Source organism: Melospiza melodia, chromosome 1 (assembly GCF_035770615.1).
Source record: "Melospiza melodia melodia isolate bMelMel2 chromosome 1, bMelMel2.pri, whole genome shotgun sequence".
Lineage (NCBI taxonomy): Eukaryota > Metazoa > Chordata > Aves > Passeriformes > Passerellidae > Melospiza > Melospiza melodia.
Genome location: NC_086194.1, coordinates 1,435,654 through 1,455,096, shown reverse-complemented (window position 1 = coordinate 1,455,096; position 19,443 = coordinate 1,435,654). Strand labels below are relative to the sequence as shown.

The 19,443-nt window shown below is 46.4% G+C and overlaps 1 protein-coding gene across 1 annotated transcript in view; it reads left to right on the top strand.

Annotated features, from left to right (window-relative positions):
* Positions 1 to 16,549, top strand: part of PTH1R (parathyroid hormone 1 receptor) — a 104,964-nt gene extending 88,415 nt beyond the window's left edge. Inside the window, exons 10-13 of the mRNA XM_063167821.1 lie at positions 2,539 to 2,633; positions 5,193 to 5,334; positions 5,802 to 5,843; positions 7,978 to 16,549. Coding sequence (XP_063023891.1) covers positions 2,539 to 2,633; positions 5,193 to 5,334; positions 5,802 to 5,843; positions 7,978 to 8,340 — 642 coding nt within the window. The 3' untranslated portion in view covers positions 8,341 to 16,549. The remainder of the gene's footprint in view (positions 1 to 2,538; positions 2,634 to 5,192; positions 5,335 to 5,801; positions 5,844 to 7,977) is intronic.
* The last annotated feature ends 2,894 nt before the right edge of the window (positions 16,550 to 19,443 follow it).

Sequence of the window (19,443 nt, the reverse complement as noted above, 5' to 3'; positions counted from 1 at the left end):
CATCCCCCTACCCTCTTTAATTGGGGTTCTCCATTGCTCAGTCTCCTGGTGAAATCCATGTCAAAGAGCTCATGCACTACCCCAAATCCCACCTCCCTTTCCACTCATCCACGAGTGGAGCCAACAGGAATCTCTCCATGGTTCAGAGGGTTTGGAATCAGGCTCTTCCCCCTGCCTCCTAAATCAGGAGGCCTTGGAAGATGCTCAGTGTGGGTGAGAAGAGCACCAGACACACAAAGAGCAGGAAATTTTCCGAGGTGGATGCGCTCATCTGTGCCATTAGGTGAGATTTTTGGGGTTTGGGGTGGGGCTGGATTTCATCCCTTCCGTGGAAATTCTCCACCTGGCTCCAGCAATTCCTTGGAAGGAACGAGACCACATCTTTGGAAATGAACAAGAGGCTGGAGAAGAAAGTCCAGATGGTTCAATTACATTAATTCCAGCGACTCCATCGCATTTCATTTAAAGGCCAATTAGCAGAGGAGAAAGAGCCCAGTTGAGGCTCATCCTTGGAAAAATAAGGTTTCTCCAGGAGGCTGTGCCTGTGCCCTGGCAATTTGCAAATCCAGCTGTTTATTATGCAAAAATATTCCATGGGTTGTGTCTGTTTAATTTCTGTGGGTTCGTATTGTTCACTTGGCTGCTTCTGCCATTCCCACGTTGCTGGACTAAGTCCTGCATTTTCTGGATGAGATTTTGGAGGCTGAGGGGTTTAAAATCTCTCCACTTTCTGCTAATTTGCATGTGATTCTTTTGTCTGGATTTCTTTTCAAATTTAGCACATTTGGGGAAATCAGAGGAGTTTCCCTCCTGGGTTTGATAATGTTGGACGTAATTAATTTTGCCGACAAATGCAGAACAAAATCCCACTTTGGAGCCTTTAAAGCTGGAAAAACACCTAGAGAGGCATAAATTCTGCTTGCTTTTTCCCTTTCAGATGGTTTCCAAGGAATTAAATGCCCCCAGGCTCTGTCCTTTCCTGCCTGTCAGTCTGTCCATTCCTCCTTTATAATTCCTGTGCCAATCAGGAAATTTCAGCCAAATGGAACTCAGGGAATGGGGTTGCAGGCATGTAAAATTCCCACAAACCTCATGAAAACAGGGAAATGGATGTGGGAGAGAATTTTCACTCATATCCCAGTGGCGGAAAGGGTGTGGCACAACCTTCCCTGCTTTTTTTATGGAGAGCAGTTCCAAACGAGCTCGCACCTCTTCAAAGGAGGAGGAGTCCAACCACAGCAGACAAAGCCATGGCAAACCAGCCCCTGCTTGCTCAGCAACTCAGGGAATTCCTGGTTTTCCCAAGGAGGATAACTGACCATGGGAACGACTCTCCAATGGTTGTGGTGGGATCTCTGTTGTGGAAATGCTGGAATATGGACCTGCTCTGGCTCCAGCCAAAATGAATCCAAGGAGGTCTCCTTGGTGATCCAGCTTGAGGTTCACGATGGTCTCTCCCTAAAACTCCAAGCTGGTGTGTGATGTGGTAATTCTGTGTCTCAAAATGCTGGAGGTTCCAGAGCAATCCGTAGGCATTATCCAACAACATGGATCTGCTCACTGAGGTTACGGGATGGTCCTGCCTGTACCCTCTCCATAATCCCATGGAAGGGTTTGGCTGGGCCAGCAGCTGGTGGAATCCAGGGAAACCAGCTCTGAAGAGCCCTACAAAGATGGGAATCTCCCCAGTGCCAACCCATCTTTCCTCTCCGTGAGTTGTTGCCAATAAATTTTCCTCAGTGCGTTCCTCTAGGACAAGCCTGGAATCACAGAGTCACAAAGGTTGGAAATGTTCTCCCAGGTCAAGTCCAACCATTCCCCAGCACCACCATGGTCACCACTAACCCTTGTCCCCAGGTGCCACATCCACATGGGATTCCACCACTTCCCGGGATGGGGATTCCACCTCTTCCTGGGGCAGCCTGTTCCAAGGCACCACTGGAATTATCTTGTTGAACCCACGAGTTGGGTTCACGGATGTGTCTCCCTGAAAGGCAGTCGATGATATTCCCTGACTGTCCTTGCCTGTTCCATTCTAAAGACTTCCCAGAGGAATCTCGGCAATGGGAATATGGGAGAAATCCAAGAGTTTCATTGCCCTTCTTCATTCTTGAGCTGTCATCTCCAGTTACCTCCACTCTGTGTCTTTCACCATGGTGCCTTGGGCTTGTTCCTCTTTCCTTTTGCACACGGAAATGTGGGATGACATCCTAAGAGTGCTCCTGGTATCCCGAGGGGATCTCAATCCCAGCTGGGCTGTAAAGACAAATAAAACCTCATTTTGGCCTCCTCCAGGAGCCTGCTGGGGGATGTTTCCATGTTAGATGCCCACACCTTGTGAGCCGTTCCATATTCTCCCTGAAGGTTAAAAACCTTGGGATCATTCCTGGAGCACTCATCCCTTCCACAGGAGGAGCTTCCTCCCCAATCCCAGCCCCTGCCTCACCTGGGGGAAACACCAACCAAACAACTCCACCATTTTCATCAAAATTTTTAACAGCTCTCATTTCTTTATTGTTTGTTTTCTTTCCCCTGCAGGTAAATTTTATTCTCTTTATCAATATTATCAGAGTCCTAGCAACCAAGCTCCGAGAGACGAATGCAGGGAGGTGCGACTCGAGACAACAGTACAGGTGAGTGTCACCTGCCCTGTCCCCTTTCTGGGACGGGACAAAGTCCTTGGCTGTGGAGAAAGCCCAGGGTGACACTGGTGTCACCTAAAATAAGTCCAAAAGTTTGTTGTCTTCCAAGTGTGGTAATACAGAATGAACCAGAGCAATTTAAAACTCTCCTAAACCTTTCAAATCCAGCCTGCTGGAGGTTAGGGAGGAATTCCAGCTCTTCAGCCAGTTTTTGAACCCAAAGTGCAAAAATAAAACATTGTTTGTGCTGTTGAGGGCTGTAAAACTTGTATCAGTTTATTTGCTTATTTTTATTCCCCTCTTGTGCTTTGTTAAGCTCGGCCTATTGGTTAAACCTGCCCTTGAGCGGGTGTTCTCAGTGCCTTGGCTGAACTGAAAAAAAGATTCCAATTTGGTTTCGTTTTTTGTTTGGTTTGCCTTTGTTCTGCCAGCTCGTCTCCCTTGATAATTCGGGTTATTTGTAGCATGGTCAAACATTGGACGGAAAATTCAGATTGCTGGGACACCACGGCCGCTTGAGAGCTCCCAGGGCTTCTCAGGGTCTCCTGGACTGCCCAAGAGGACACTTGGGAAGGGGGGAGAGCGGAACGGTTTGGGATGTAAACCATGAGCTCATCGCTCCCACCTCTCTCTCCAAACACACATTTGAGGCAGGAGGGGGATTTGGCAGGAAAACACCTCCCAGTTCTCCTCGCTGCCCTGTCAGGGCTCTGATTTATCCATTTATTTACTTCTCCCCGGCCGAAGCTTTGCCATTAATTATGGTTTGGATGGGGCCTGCTCCTTTTAAAGTGTTAGATTCCCCAAAGGGTGGTTTGCAGGACAGAGGCGGTGCCGGCCCCTTCTGGGAGCCGTCCCTGCCCTTCCCCATCCCGGCTGCACTCGGGCACTTGCTGGAACTCTTGGCACGAGGTCTAATCCCTCAATTAATGGCGCTTCCAGGCAAAGCTGATTCCCTCCGGAGCCAGCCCAGCCAAATTCTCAGGGTTGTGGGGTTGTGGTGCCTCCGTGGAGTCCCCAGCACCGATCCTGTGCTGAGGTGGAGCTTCTCCCTGGAAAAAGGAGCTTTTCCAAGGGATGCCGAAGCCCAAGGCACCTCCTAGGAGTGTCCACCCTGCTCTGTCCTCCTCCCCTGGATTTCTGGAGTAATTCTACTCCTAACTCACCTCCCTCTGCTCCAGATTTGCTGAATTTGAAGGCAACCCCGACAAGGGAAGAGATGAGAATCTTGACTCTGTGTTTCAGGAGGCTGATTTATTATTTTATTATATATATTATATTAAAAGAAAACGAAAACTATACTAAAAGAACAGAGGAAAGGAAAGGAAAGGAAAGGAAAGGAAAGGAAAGGAAAGGAAAGGAAAGGAAAGGAAAGGAAAGGAAAGGAAAGGAAAGGAAAGGAAAGGAAAGGAAAGGAAAGGAAAGGAAAGGAAAGGAAAGGAAAGGAAAGGAAAGGAAAGGAAAGGAAAGGAAAGGAAAGGAAAGGAAAGGAAAGGAAAGGAAAAGGAAAGGAAAGGAAAGGAAAGGAAAGGAAAGGAAAGGAAAGGAAAGGAAAGGAAAGGAAAGGGGTAAAAGGAAAGATAAAATCTTGTGACTGCTCACAAGCCTCGACACAGGTGGCTGTCATTGGTCATCAAGTAAAAGCAATTGAAATGCTGAGTAAACAATTCTCCAAATCATATTCCAAAGCAGCAAAACATGGGGAAGCCAAAGCTTTTCAGCTTCTCAAGAGAAAAGATCCTAACAAAAGGATTTTTCATAAAATATGTCCGTGACACAGATCTGTTCTTTGCACAGGAGCCACTGAGCCAGGGTGGATTTTCCTGCCTTGCCTCAATGGAGTGGTTGAGGTTGGAAAAGAGCTCTGGGAGTCAATTCTGCACCTCCTGCCCAACAGTGGCAGCCACTGTGGGTCGTGTAGGACCATGGGAAGATGGAGAACCATTAGGGATAAGGGGATTTATTGGATTTGGTGGATTTCAGTCGGAGCCTGAGGGCTGGAATTGCAGCACAAATTCCTTTCCTCCCTTTCCGCCTCCCCCCCATGATCCTGACCCAAGCCTGGAGCTGGTCTGAGGCTGGAAAAGCCACCTCAGTGTTGTCACCTCCAGCATCACACAGGGACAAGTTGAGGGTTGGACTGGCCCGTGCTGGAGCATGGACCAGCAGCCTGGAATTCCATGTGGAATTCCACAGCACCTGTGTAGACATCCCATATCCGAGGGGACGAGGAGAAAACCACGAGCAGCTTGTGCCTAGTGACAAACCTGGCTGGGCTGGTGATGCTGGGGAGGTTTATCCATGCAATAATTCCTTTTCTTTTTTCCCCTTTTCTTTTTCCCCTTTTCTTTTTCCCCTTTTCTTTCCCTTTATTTCCCCCTTTCATTTCCTCTTTCCTTTCCCCCTTTCCTTTCCCCCTTTCCTTTTCCCCTTTCCTTTCCCACTTTCCTTTCATTTTCCCCTTTTTCCCCCTTCTTTCTCCCCCTTTTTTTCCCCCTTTTTTTCCCTTTCCTCCCCTTTTTTTTTCCCTTTTTTTTTTTTTCCCTGCAGGAAGCTGCTGAAATCTACCCTTGTCCTTATGCCTCTGTTTGGCGTTCACTATATTGTTTTCATGGCTATGCCATACACAGACGTGTCAGGGATTCTTTGGCAAGTTCAAATGCACTATGAAATGCTGTTCAACTCTTTCCAGGTACTGGAACTCTGGGAAAAAAATGGGAATTTCAGCGGGGAGAGGAGGGAAATGTGGGTGCAAGGCTGCCTTTGGAAGCAGGGCTGGGTTTACAGTACGCTAGAAGGAATTCATGAGAGGATTTGAAAATATTTGAGCCTCAAATCTGTTTTCTGCTTGAAAAAACACAACAAGAAAATGGGAAATTTGTCCAGCAAAAAATGTTCTTCCCAATTCTTCCTAATGCACCCCATGATGCCGTTGGCCTCTTGTCCCCCAGGACACTCTGCTGGCTCCTGGTCCACCAGGAGCTCCATCCACGGGGAATTTTCTGTTTCCCTCTCCTGCCCCACTGAACAACCCCACATTTCTCACACACAGAAGGTTTTGAATGTCCCCAATCCCAGAGAGGCCTGGGGGTGCTGGGCAGAAAAGAGACCCAAATTTCCCTAAATTCCCATTAATTTGTTGTTTCTTCCACCTTCCAGGGATTTTTTGTTGCCATCATATACTGTTTTTGCAATGGAGAGGTGAGTCGTGAACATCTTTATCCCCTCCCTCCTTGGGTTAATTCCACACCCAGGTGGATGCACATCAGCACATCCTCATTTTTCTACAACAAACATCTTTATTTTGCAGTCCAAAGTCTCTCAGTCCACATAAAAAATTCAAATCTTCATTTTTTTTTCTGGTGGAAAACCCCCAGGTCAGCATGGCACCAATAAATGAGCTACTGGAAGCAGCTAATGGAGAAAAAATGTGGAATTTTTAATTTCCTAGCACAATTGCTGCTTAGTGCTGCTTCATTTCAAATTGGGAAGAAAACCAGATTGATAGAGTCACTGATTAACAAAAAAAAAAAAAAAAAATCTGGATTTTTCTGGTGTCTTTTGTCCTTTTTATCTATTTCCAGAATGATATACTTTATTTTCCTCATTTCCATTAATTCCCTTTATTGCTGCTAATTAAGAAAGTGGATGGTCAGCATCTGCACCCCAGGGAGGAATTCCATGGACTGGGATAAAATGGAATGTATGGATTTTAAAGAGAATTTATGACCTAAATTTATGTATTTTAGGGGGCATTTATAACCTGAATTTATAGACTTTAAGGGGAAATAAAACTAAAAAAATCACTGTTTGTGTTCTGCAGACAAAACAAGGATAAAATCTAAGGGGAATTGATCTCACCCTAAATTTAGCGACCTACTTTAGACCCAGTCTGAAATTCCCATTCTGGGGAAATTTCTCAGGATTCAGGTGCCTCTCAAGGTGGTTTTCCCACTGACACTTGATTTTTATGGGACATTGAGACAATTCCCTCCTGGATGTGCTGATCTCCATCCCTCAGCCCTTGGGCAGAGCTATCCCACATTTTCAGCCAGATGTTTTCAGCCATTCCAGCTTCCCACTGTGCAATACTTCATTTGGAAAGGGAAGACTTAATGTGAATTTATTATTTATTTAATGTGAATTCATTATTTATTTAATGTGCATTTCTTCCAATTTCATGGAATCACAGAATCTCCTGATTTGGAAGGGGCCCATAAGGACTGTGAAATTCCAAGTCCCCACAAAGTTTCCCACCCATTCTATTTATGGACACCACATTTTTCTGGCATTTTTCTTCCCCCACTCATGGGAGTTTTTCCCCCTTCCTTTTTTTTTTTTTTTTAATGTGGATTTATTATTTATTTAATATGAATTTATTATTTATTTCATGTGCATTTATTATTTCTTTAATGTGAATTTATTATTTATTTAGTGCAAATTTATTCCAATTTCATGGAATCACTGAATCTCCTGATTTGGAAGGGGCCCATAAAGCCCATGACAACTCCAGGTCCCCACAGTGTTTCCTACCCATTTCATCTATGAACACCACATTTTTCTGGCATTTTTCTTCTCCCACTCATGGGGGTTTTTCTGCCTCCTTTTTTTTTTAATGTGGATTCATTATTTACTTAATGTGAATTTACTGTTTATTTACTGTGCATTTATTCCAATTTCATGGAATCACAGAATCTCCTGATTTGGAAGGGGCCCATAAAGACCATGAAATTCCAAGTCCCCACAGAGTTTCCTACCCATTCTGTTTATGAACCTCACATTTTTCTGGCATTTTTCTTCTCCCACTCATGGGAGTTTTTCCCCCTTCCTTTTTTTTTTTTAAATGTGGATTTATCATTTATTTAATATGAATGTATTATTTATTTCATGTGCATTTATTATTTATTTAATGTGAATTTATTATTTATTTAGTGCAAATTTATTCCAATTTCATGGAATCACAGACTCTCCTGATTTGGAAGGGGCCCATAAAGACCATGAAATTCCAAGTCCCCACAGAGTTTCCCACCCATTCTGTTTATGGACATCACATTTGTCTGGCATTTTTCTTCTCCCACTCGTGGGGGTTTTTCCCTTCTATTTTTTTTTATGTGAATTTGTTATTTATTTCATGTGCATTTATTATTTATTTAATGTGCATTTATTCCAATTTTATGGAATCACAGAATCTCCTGACTTGGAAGGGACCCATAAGGACCGTGAAATTCCAAGTCCCCACAGAGTTGCCAGCCATTCTGTTTATGAACATCACATTTTTCTGGCATTTTTCTTCTCCCACTCATGGTTTTTGTTTTTCCTCCTTTTTTCCCCTCAGGTCCAAGCAGAAATAAAGAAGTCATGGAGCAGGTGGACTTTAGCACTTGACTTTAAAAGGAAAGCCCGGAGTGGGAGCACAACCTACAGTTATGGACCAATGGTTTCCCACACCAGCATCACAAATGTAGCCACCAGAGGGGCGCTTGCCCTCCACCTCAACACGAGACTTATTCCAGGGACCCTCAACGGCCACAGGAATTTGCCAGGTTATGTGAAAAATGGCTCCATTTCAGAGAACTCCATGCCTTCCTCCGGCCCGGAGCAGTACAACAAGGATGAGGAATACCTGAACGGCTCCGGGCTCTACGATGGAGACAGACCCACGGTCCTGGTGGAAGAGGAGAGAGAGACAGTGATGTAAAGACAGCAGGAGGAAAGGAAAAATGCAGCCAAAGGATGGAAAAAAAAAAATGGTTCCTGGAGAGCATTTAGTGGGAAAAGACCATCAGGCCATGCAGCGGATTCCGAGGGTTTCCATGCAGCTCCTCTGCTCTGTGGAATGAGAGATTAAGTTATTTGGGGAAACAAAAAAAAAAAAAAAAAAACCAGAAAGCGAACCACCAGCGTGGCCAGTGGGTGATGCCATCCGTGAATTCCGTGATCCACGTTCTCCTGCTGATAACAGAGCTCTCCAGACCTGCTGGACACTGGAGACCAGGGCTGCAAAGCCCTGCGTGGTCCTTGGATCCCTCGGGGAGCGTGGGCGGCCGAGGAGGACGGGAGCGTCCCCCAGGAAAGCAGGAGGCGTGCAGGGAGGGTGCAGGGCCATCGTCCTGGCAGGGGACAAGCCACCCTGGGGGGCAGTGCCTTGGGTTTGGTTTGTTCTCTGCCTGTGGATCTGCCTGGTGACACACACAGGGCTGGGAAAGGCCCCTCCATCCGTCGGTCAAAGGTTGTGTTGGGTACAACCATCCCCATGTTCTTCTTCCCTTGGGAATTCTCACTCCTTGCCAAAATGCTTCTCCGGGGTGGGGAGGGTTAACAGCTCATGGAGGCAGGCAGGGATTGTCCTCCCCTTTCCCTGAGTCCTGGGGCAAGGCAGGAACTGGTACAATTTTAGGGTTGGATGTGGTGATCGGCATGTGTGGCATTCCTGCTCTTCCAGAGGGGCAGGTGGAGAGGGAACCACCGAGGGCACGGAATTTGCACATCCCAGAGGGGTGATTGTGGCTAAAATCAGCTCCCGGGGTGGATCCCTCGGCCCTGCCTTTTTGTGGGTGCTCCTGGAAAGCAGCTTCCATCCTTTCTTAAAACTCGGGATTGTTCCTCACTCTGCTCTCTGGATGTCCTGTTTGTGGAATTCTGGAATGGTTTGGGTTGGATGGAACTTTAAAGGTCACCTTGTTCCACCCCCTGCCATGGCAGTGACACTTCCCACTGTCCCAGGTTGCTCCAAGCCCTGTCCAGCCTGGCCTTGGACTCTTCCAGGGATGTGGAATCTGTGGATGTGGATCCACAGTTTCTCTGGAAAATTAATCCAAACCCTAATGGGGAAAAAGACTCCACCAGCTGCTCTTCTGAGGGCTAATTAAGGTTTCATTTCCTCAGAGTCTGAAGGAAGTCAGGAAGAGCAGGTGGGATCCTGACCTTGTGTCCCCCAAACTCGGTAGCCTAAATGGTTTTTAATTTCAGATTCAGATGTTTCTCAGATTACCTCTGACCAAAGCCCAGAGGAATCCAGGGAAAAGTCTCCTCCCTCTGACATGTCCAAGGTTTGGATTCAGACCTGGTGGGGAATGTGGTGGCTGTGAGGTCCTGACAGGAGCTGGAGCTCCTCTCCATCCTCACAGGATCCCAGAATCCCTGAGGTTGGAAAAGCCCTCAAGTTCGAGCTGTGCCCAATCCCATCAGAGCACCAAGTGCCACATCCAGGAATTCCTGGGACACCTCCAGGGGTGGGGGCTCCAAACCTCCCTGGGCAGCTCCTTCCAAGGCCTGAGCACCCTTTCCATGAGGAAATTCCTGCTGCTGTCCACCCCGAGCCTGCCCTGGCCCAGCCTGAGGCTGTTCCCTCTTGTCCTGAACAGAAATCTTTGACAGCCAATATTTATTCATGATGTTCTTCTCTTGTTTCACCTCATCAAAAGAAGTCAGACCTCATCATAATCATTTCCCACCAAATAAGAGTTATCAAAATAACAACTTTTCAAAAATCAAATCATTTTCCTGCTCTCTTCTTCTACCCCTCCTGATTTTCTGGCTCAAAGATATTTCTAAGTTATAATTTTACTGCTGGAACAAAGCAAAAATACCAAAAAACCCCAAGCAGTGACTCACTCTTTGCTTGTGTTTATTACTCAAGATTGAGAACATTTGACAATCCCTCAGAAATTCAAGGAATCAGCAAAAGCCATAAATTTATTTATAAACAAACATAACCCCCGCTCCTAAAATGCAGATCTCACTGAGATGAATTCAACACTGGATTATTTAGGATTAACATAAATCAAACCTCTTTTTAAATGTAGATGAAAATTACAGGCACTAGGGCTGTGCAGGGGGAAGAAATATTTTTCAAAATGCTTTGAATTGCAAATCGTAGGTAGATTTTTCTTTCCTGGATGTTTCTGTGCGTGAGCAGCATCCATGTAAAAATTGGGATAATGCTGACACCAAAACAGAGGGAAAACTGCCACTAAGGCCCAGCAGGATCTGTTTGTCACAGTGTGCTCCCATCATTCCTGGGCTGATCCCAAACTCCTGATTGAGCTTATGGATCAGAATCTGTTATCTGGAGATCCAGGGTCATCCCTCCTGGATTTTAATGAGGAAGAACCAGAGCTGGGATGTGTGGAAAGAGAGAAGAAGCCCTAATTTTGGGTTGGGATTTGCTCTGGGAGGACAAATGGAAAGATGCTGTTGGAGCTTAGCCAGAGCCTTTGGATCCAGAGCAGGCTCCAGGAGTTCAGGACATTTCCCAAGGAGTTTGTCCCCACCCAAAGGTCTGAGTCCCCCTGGGATGACAGTTCCTCCCCTGTGGGATTTTCCTGTGGAAACGCAGCCCCAAAGGCCACGGGAAACAGAAACCTTGGAGGGGAGGATTCATTGGTTCAGGATTCACCCACTGCCCTCCACAAATCCTGCAGGAACGACAGGGCTTGTGCCCATCCCAGTCCAGATCCAACAGGGGATTGTGGAGCAGAGGGAGCAGATGGAGCTGGAGTGTTATTGTGTTTGTGGGGTGCCCCGTGGCAGGGAGGAATGATGGATCTGACTCCATGTTCTCAGAAGGCTAATTTATTATTTTATGATCTATATTATATTAAAGAATGCTATACCAAACTATACTAAAAAATAGAGAAAGGATACAGACAGAAGGCTAAAAAGATAATAATGAAAACTCGTGATTCTTTCCAGAGTCCCAACACAGCTTGGGCCTGATTGGTTAATGAGTCAAAAAAATTCACAAGAATCCAATGGAACAATCACCTGTGGGTAAACAATCTCCAAACACATTCCAAAGCAGCAAAACACAGGAGAAGCAAATCAAATAATTATTGTTTTCCTTTTTCTCTGAGGCTTCTCAGCTTCCCAGGAGAAAAATCCTGGGCAAAGAGATTTTCCCTAAAAATATGAATGTGACAGGGTGTAGCAAAACGTGATATGGGATTGTTGTCATGGAATCGTTGTCATGGATTCCTTTGTCATGGATCCGTTGTCACAGAATCATTGTCACGGAATTGTTGTCATGGAATCATCCCAGAATGAGCTGGGTTGGAAAGGACCTTAAAGCCCATCTCATTCCATGGGCAGGAAGATCTTCCACTATCCCTGGTTGCTCCAAGCCCTGTCCAACCTGGGAAAACAGGGGAAGAAACTTCCCCAAGGAAGAGGAAAATATTCAAAAGAGCTGTTCCCTGGTTTTCCTTGGTTTTCCCTCCTCCTTTGTGTCAGATCTGTGCCCGTGTTTCTCTCATCCTAGAAAACATCTGGCAATACTCCATGGAGTATTTCCATGGAGCCTCTCACTTCCCCCAGCCAAGCTGTGCATTGCAGTGTCCCAGCTGGAATCTCCCTGGAATCTTTTGGATCATCATCCTCTTCTCCAGAGCCACACGTTGGGCTTGGACAGGGAATCTCAGCCCTGGCAGGTTCCTCTATTGTTCCTCTTCTATTCCCATCCACAGCAGCAGAGTTCTCCTTGGGATTCCTTGCTCCACGATCCCGCTCTTTTCTGGGATTTGACAGCTGTTTAATCTTCCTTTTATTTCTTTGGGATGACTTTTGGCAGCAGTTTCACCATTCCTGCTTCTCCTGGATAAGGGCAGACAATTGTTTTTCTGCCTCCTCCATTCCCCTTGGTCCGGGTTCAGATGAGATCATGTCTTGTCCTACCCCTCATCATTCCTCAGCTCTGCTCCTTGTCTTCTTCTGGAGCCAAAAAAGTTCACAAAGATCTCCCAAAATCGAATTTTTTCAGCCAGGGATTGGCTTTGTTTATCTGTTTATGGGCAATCAGCTGGAGGTCAGGGAACATCCACAGCGCTGGGAAGAATTTTCCACTTTATAAACCGTAAAAATCCACAGAGAGGGAAGATCTCCAAAGTTTTTATTCCTCTTGGTTGTCTTGACGAACTCGGTGGCCGAAAGGGTTTTTAATTTCAGATTCAGATGTTTCAAAAAGTTAAGAAACCTCATTTATAAGTTGAGATCCTTTTTCTCACGTGTCCTCCTTGGTGATTCCATGTTCTCCCTGAGGTTTTTGTGCCCTCCTTGATGTTTCCATGTCCTACTTGATGTCTCCAGGTCCTCCTTGATGTTTTCAGCTCCTCCTTGGTGTTCCCAGTGTTTCCATGTCTTTCTTGAAGTTTTCATGTCCTTCTTGGTGATTCCAGGTCCTCCTTGGCATTTCCATGTCCTCCTCAGTGTTCCCAGCTCCTCCTTGGTGTTCTCAGGTTCTCCTCAGTTCTTCCATGTCCTCCTCATTGTTTCCAGTTCCTCCCGGGTGATTCCATCTCCTCCTCAATGTTTCCATGTCCTCCTCAATGTTTCCAGGTCCTCCTCGGTGTTCCCAGATCCTCCTTGGTGTCCCCAGATCCTCCTCAGTGTCCCCAACTCCTCCTTGGTGATTCCAGGTCCTCCTTGGTGTTTTCATGTCCTCCTTGGTGTTCCCAGGTCCTCCTCTGTTTCCAGGTCCTCCTTGGTGATTCCAGGTCCTCCTCAGTGTTTCCAGGTCCTCCTTTATGTTTCCAGGTCCTCCTTGATGATTCCAGGTCCTCCTTGGTTTTCCCAGGTCCTCCTTGGTGTTTCCAAGTCCTCCTCGATGTTTCCACGTCCTCCTTGGTGTTCCCAGTTCCTCCTTGGCCATTTAAAGCTCAGAGACACCAAACAAACTTTGCTGAGACACAAATCCTTCAGCTGTGCTTCCGTTGGTGATTAACTCCAAACTAATTTGCTGTCAAGGCTTTTAACGGCCCTTGATGAATCTCCTAATCCTGGTTTTCCTTCCCTCAGTGCTGACAGGAATCCTCACTGGCTGCTTTTTGCTCTGTAGGAGGTTTGGGACGGTTTGGAGCCGGGATTTTCTTCTGGGAGTCTTTTTCCCACACTTCAATTCTTTTTATTCCAAACTGTCCCTCCAAAACAACCCCAAAATCTTATTTAAATAACTTAATTCAGCATTTAATGTCTTCTTTTAACTGGGTGCAGATTTGGCTGGAGGAAAGGGTTTATGGTTCAAAGCCAATCTCAGCTGGCAGTTCCCAAACCAGTCCAGAGCTTTGGGATGGGAATGGGATTTCCTTGGATCACCTTGGATCACTCACTGTACTCATCACACCTGGGGCAGAGTTCATGTATCCTGAGGTGGGAGATGACTCCCAAAGAGTCCCAAATCTTGGTGGATTTATGGGAAAATGGCACAGAGAGGAGGGGAAACACTCATTGTGTTTGTGCCCCACTCCAGGAGGATTTCAAACAACAAAATAGAAATCTTAAGCTATTTTTGTTTATTTTCCGGGGTCCTGCTGAGAGCTCTGCTGGGCTCTGGACAGTGTCTGGAATTCTGGCTTCTCCCAATTCTCTGTGCTGGATGAAACCTCCCCAGTGGGTGGGCAGAGATGTTCTGAGCTGGACTCCAGGGCAGGACCGCTGGAAGCAGCTCCAAGGTGGATTTGAGATTCCTTGGCATGAGGCAGGAGCTGCTCATCTGAAGGGAATTGGGGTAACTCAGAGCAGGGAAAAGGCAGAACAGCTCTGGAGCTAAAGCACAGCTTGGGACTCGTGTCCAATTTGCAGAATGGATTTCAAAGCCAGTTTCCAACTGCAGCTCCAGAAATGCTCTGCTGAGAATTACAGACCAGGATTAGGGTTTGGATTAAATCCAAGGACAGCTGATGATCAGCTGGACATAAAACAATCCCATTTATCTGTTCCTTTCCTTTCCTTTCCTTTCCTTTCCTTTCCTTTCCTTTCCTTTCCTTTCCTTTCCTTTCCTTTCCTTTCCTTTCCTTTCCTTTCCTTTCCTTTCCTTTCCTTTCCTTTCCTTTCCTTTCCTTTCCTTTCCTTTCCTTTCCTTTCCTTTCCTTTCCTTTCCTTTCCTTTCCTTTCCTTTCCTTTCCTCCTTCCCAACCTTTCATATGTGAACTCAGATCCTCCAAATTTCCCCACTGTTTTCCTCAAGGATCTCAGTGTTCCAGAGTTCCCAGAAATATTTCCAGCATGTCCAGGGATTTGGGATGAGAACTGATCCAATATTAAATTTGAGTTTCACCTTCTCATCTTCTCACATCCCAAAATCTGCCCCCAGAGAGGCATTTCCAGGGCTGGAAATCAGCTGAGGGATTGGCAAGGCCAGGAATGAGTGAAAATTTCTGGAAAACTCACCCAATTAATCAGGAGTTACTCCAATAAATCTGAATTCTTTCCATACAGACAGATCTGATGGGGTAAATTAGTGCCTAATTAGGATTTCTTCTAATTGGAGGAATAATAAGAGAGCAAAAGGGGGAAGGTGGGCTGTGATAAAGTCAGTACAACTTCCTCTTCATCTTCATCCTCACTGCCACTTTTCCTTCTATTTTTTCACTGGAAAACTTGGTAAATTAGAACAAACTCAGCTTGAGAACATGGAATTTTGACCCATTTCTCCTGGGTCCCAGAGAGAAACTTCTCCCTTTGACTGGAGCAATGGTTTTCCTGGTACATTAACAAAGGAATTCAATGGAATTTAACTATTTCCTCAGATTGGGGTTAATGATTCTGGGGGTTAATTGGTGGGGTGTGCAAAACCGGAGGTGCTGGCACAGTTTGGGACAAAATCCTGTTCCCAGGAAAATCAGCCCCAAGGTGTCTGTTGATTTCCATGGAATGGCCTTCACCTATAAATTCTAAAAGGGGAATTATTCAAATAAATTTCCTGTTCCCAAAACTTTGATTGGCACTGAGCTTTCAGGGTGTCTTTACCCTTTAGATCCAGAATCCAGAAGGATGCCTGACATCCAGAGGCAGGAGAAGGTCTGAGGGGAAGATTCCTCTCCTAAAGTTCTTCATTTTCTCTTGGTATCAGCTTGCCCATGTGGAGATTCAGGATGTGGGAGACACTTGGCTGGAAATACCTGGGATTGAAATGTTTGGGATGAAGGGATCAGCATGTGCCTGGTTTCCAAAATGCCCAGGGTTGCATCCTCTAAAATAGGGACACAAATCCACTGGAAAAGCAGCTAAAGCCCAGCTTAACTAAAAGTGGCCCAAGCAGGCTCAGGTGCCTGAAGAGGAGACAAAATCATGAGAAGCAGCATCGATTTAAAACAGAGCTTTATGAGACTTGAGCCAGCCTAAAGATAGAGCTGAGCTTTTCTTGCCAGGCCAATCTTTTACCTCATCCTCTATCTAAACAAATCCTTCTTCCTTGAGAGCTGCAGGAAAGGAGCAATCAGAGAATCCCAGGATGGGTTTAGGTTGAAAAGGAGCTTTAAAACCACCGAATTCCAATTCCATAGAATTATCCCATGTTCTCCAAGCTATGCCCCACAAGGCCTTGGACAAGAAGCCATCTGTTGTTAAAGGTGGGATCCTTGGCAGGCCAGGATGGATGAGGTGGAACTGGTGGGACAGGAGGGGTGGGAGAAGAGGAAGGAGAGGCACAGCCGAGCACCAAACCCATCCCACATTCCAAATCCTTGATGGAGCTCTTCCCATCGGGATCCATGAGGAGACAAACCTGCTGCTGAAGCCCTTTGCAGCTTCAGGGTGACCCAGCCCTGGTGGCCACCACAAATCACAGGGTCTGGGCTTTGGGAAATGGGGTTTTTCCAGAATATTGGCTCCTTTTTCCACCCGGAGCAGGAGGGAGAGGAGCAGGGGGGTGTTTGTCCCTCTGCAACACTGAAGTGGGTTTCAAGACCTTGTTCCCCTCCAGAAGAGGGGCAAACCCCAAAAAAACCTGCAGGAAAAAGGTGTGATTATTGCAGGGGCTTTGCCATGTGTGTGTCTCCAGGCAGGAATTTGGTTTACATTCCTCCACTTCTGCTTTCTGCATGGACCAAAGTAACGAGCGGGAAAAGGCAAACCACAGGTGTATGTAAAAGGGAATTCCAATAAAAAAGAAACCTTTATTGATTCTCATGGAATCTTTCTGCCGTGTCTTTTCCTGTCTCTTGGACTCAGAACCTCAAAAATCCTGTCGGGAAGGCTTGGATGGGTGTGGGTTAATTATTCCTCTGGGCTCATGAGGAAGAAGCTCCATGGGATCCTCCAGTTCATTAAGGACACAGAAAGTTTGGAATGAGTTCCTCTGGGAATCCTTCAGGAAAATCTCACATTGGGTGTCTTCAAAACCACCTCATGCTTGTGATTTCCAGGAGCCCTGGGAACAACCCTGGCCAGCTCCCATCTGTGCTTCCAGGAGCTCTGGAGATGTAATTCCACCTCTGACGTCCTTATCCTTATACCTGGTTTGGCTCCTTCCATCAGAGAATCCCAGAAGGGTTTGGGTTGGAAGGGATGGTCCAGTGCCACCCCCTGCCACGGACAGGGACACCTTCCACTATCCCAGGCTTCTCCCAGCCCTGTCCAACCTGGATATAGAAGGGCTCCAATCTCACTGAAATAAAATTCACCACCAAACCGGGCCTGGTGAAGTTTTGGATTCTTTGGATTCCCACTTTGTTTTGGGATCCAGGAGGGAAGGGCTGCAGGATCACTGAATTCCAGGGAGGGTTTGATGGCACTGAGCAACCAAAGCAGTGGGAGTGACATTCCATGAAGCACTGCCTCAGTTTCCCTGGGGTTGTATTTCACATTTAAAGAGGAGCAGCCTCTGCTCGTGCCCTGTTCCAGCCTCTGTGTGGGGCAGAGCTCCAGGGGATCCATGAGGTGCCCCCAATCCCAGAGGATATCTGGGAGCTTCCTTCAAAATGCAGGGCTCTGTGCTGTGGGAGGGACAAAAGGGACATTGGGCCAGTTCAGCTTTTCCCACTCTTTTCTGTTTATTCCTCCATTTCTCCTGAATTCTCCAGCCGAGATTTAGGGCCATGCTCAGGGAGATGCTATGCAGACTTTTATCCAGGGAAACTTAAGGAAAATTATGTGGGAAAGGCTCGATCTTAACATGAGGTGAAGGAAAGGCTCAGATTTACTGAACTGAGCCTTCCAAGAAATTGTTTTCCCCAGGGTTGGTTCATGGAAATGGGTCTGGAGTGATCCCGCTGCGATCCAATACAGCCAGGACTGGGAGAAGGGTTTTTAACTAAATAAGGGAAGATTCAGACTGGATAAAAAGGGTTTTTAACAAAATAAGGGAAAATTCACACTGGATAAAAGGGTTTTAACTAAATAAGGGAATATTCAGACTGGATAAAAGGGTTTTTAACTAAATAAGGGAAGATTCAGACTGGATAAAAGGGTTTTTAACTAATAAGGGAAGATTCAGACTGGATAAAAGGTGTTTTAACTAAATAAGGGAAGATTCAGACTGGATAAAAGGAAGATAATTTTAAGATGAAGGTGGGGAAGGGCTGGGATGGAATTCCCAGAGAAGCTGTGGCTGCCCACGGATCCCAGGTAGTGTCCAAGGTCAGGCTGGACATAAACCATCGATAATTTTTCCCCTGAGAAACAGGAATTTCAGTTTGAAACAGGGGTTTCAAACAGATTTTTCAGCAGCTCCAAATCTCTGCAGCTCTCTCTCGAAGAACAAAACCTTTGGAAAACATTTTCCATCTCTCTTGGCTCCAGGGAACGCCACAGGGATTAACAAGTAATATCAGCTCTGCTGAAGGGCCTTCATCTGCTCCTGGAAAAGAGGGAACATCCAGGCAGCCCCTGGAAAAGAGGGAACATCCAAGCAGCCAAACTTGGAGCAAGAAAATGAAATTCAGTCCAAGCAAAGTCTGTTTGGAACCAACAGCCCTTGGAGAGGGGAAGGGTCGAGGTGTGCCAGAGCGCTGACAAGCAGCTGGGCTCCACATGCAGCACTGCTCAGGCCTCCTGCAGGAATCCTGCTGGATGCAGGGATGGGGAACGGCTTCCCTGGAGCAGCAGGTGGATCACACAGCACAAAGCACAAAGTTCCGAGCTGGTTTGTGAGGGAGGGATGAGGGGCTTCAGCCAGGGGTGAACTGAGGCCGTGGATGCAGCCAACCAGGCCATTCCATGAGTCCATCCAGAGTCTATCCCTAAATTCCAGCACCCAAACAGCTCGTGCAATATTCCTTGGATGTATTTGATCCTGTCTGGGAGATGGCAAAGCAGCGAAATCACTGTGGTAAAGGAGGAACCTGAAATTTTTATTTTGAAAGGCCTTGTTTGACCTGGAGCTCTCATTCCCAGTGGACGCAGTTCCTGTGAGTTTGGGGAGGATATGAGAGGGATGGAGAACCTTTCCCATGAGGAAAGGCTGGGAGAATTGGGAATGTTCAGCCTGGAGAGGAGAAGCTTTGGGGTGACCTCATTGTGCCCTTTCAGGACCTGAAGGAGACACCAGAAATATGGAGAGATAAAATTTCCAATGGATGGAAGGACAGGACACAGGGAATAGCTTAAAACTGGAGGGGAGTAGCTTTAGATGGGATCTTGGGAAGGAATCCTTCCCTGGGAACGTGGGGAGGCCCTGGCACAGGTTCCCAGAGAAGCTGCAGCTGCCCCTTGAGGACTGGAAATTTCATTTGGATTTTGAAGGAAATCCACCCTCCTTGGGAACAACCACAGGACTCCACAAGCAGAATCCTGAATTTTCCAAAATTCTCATGGACAAGCTGCAGTAAGTTCAGAGGAATCTGCAAGGCCTGAAGGGCAGCAAGAGTTATTTGAGGGAGTGACTGGCGAGGAAAAGCCAAAGGGAAAGAAGACACGAGACCAATCCCGAGGGATCCATCCCATCCAAAACAATTCTTGTTGTTTGTTATTGTGCACATTCCCTTTGTCAGCTCCTATCTGCCAGCAGGATCCAAAGCAAAAACAACTTTGGTGCATTCTGAATAATTTTCCTTGACAAAAACAGCTGAGGGATGTTGGGAACTGAGTC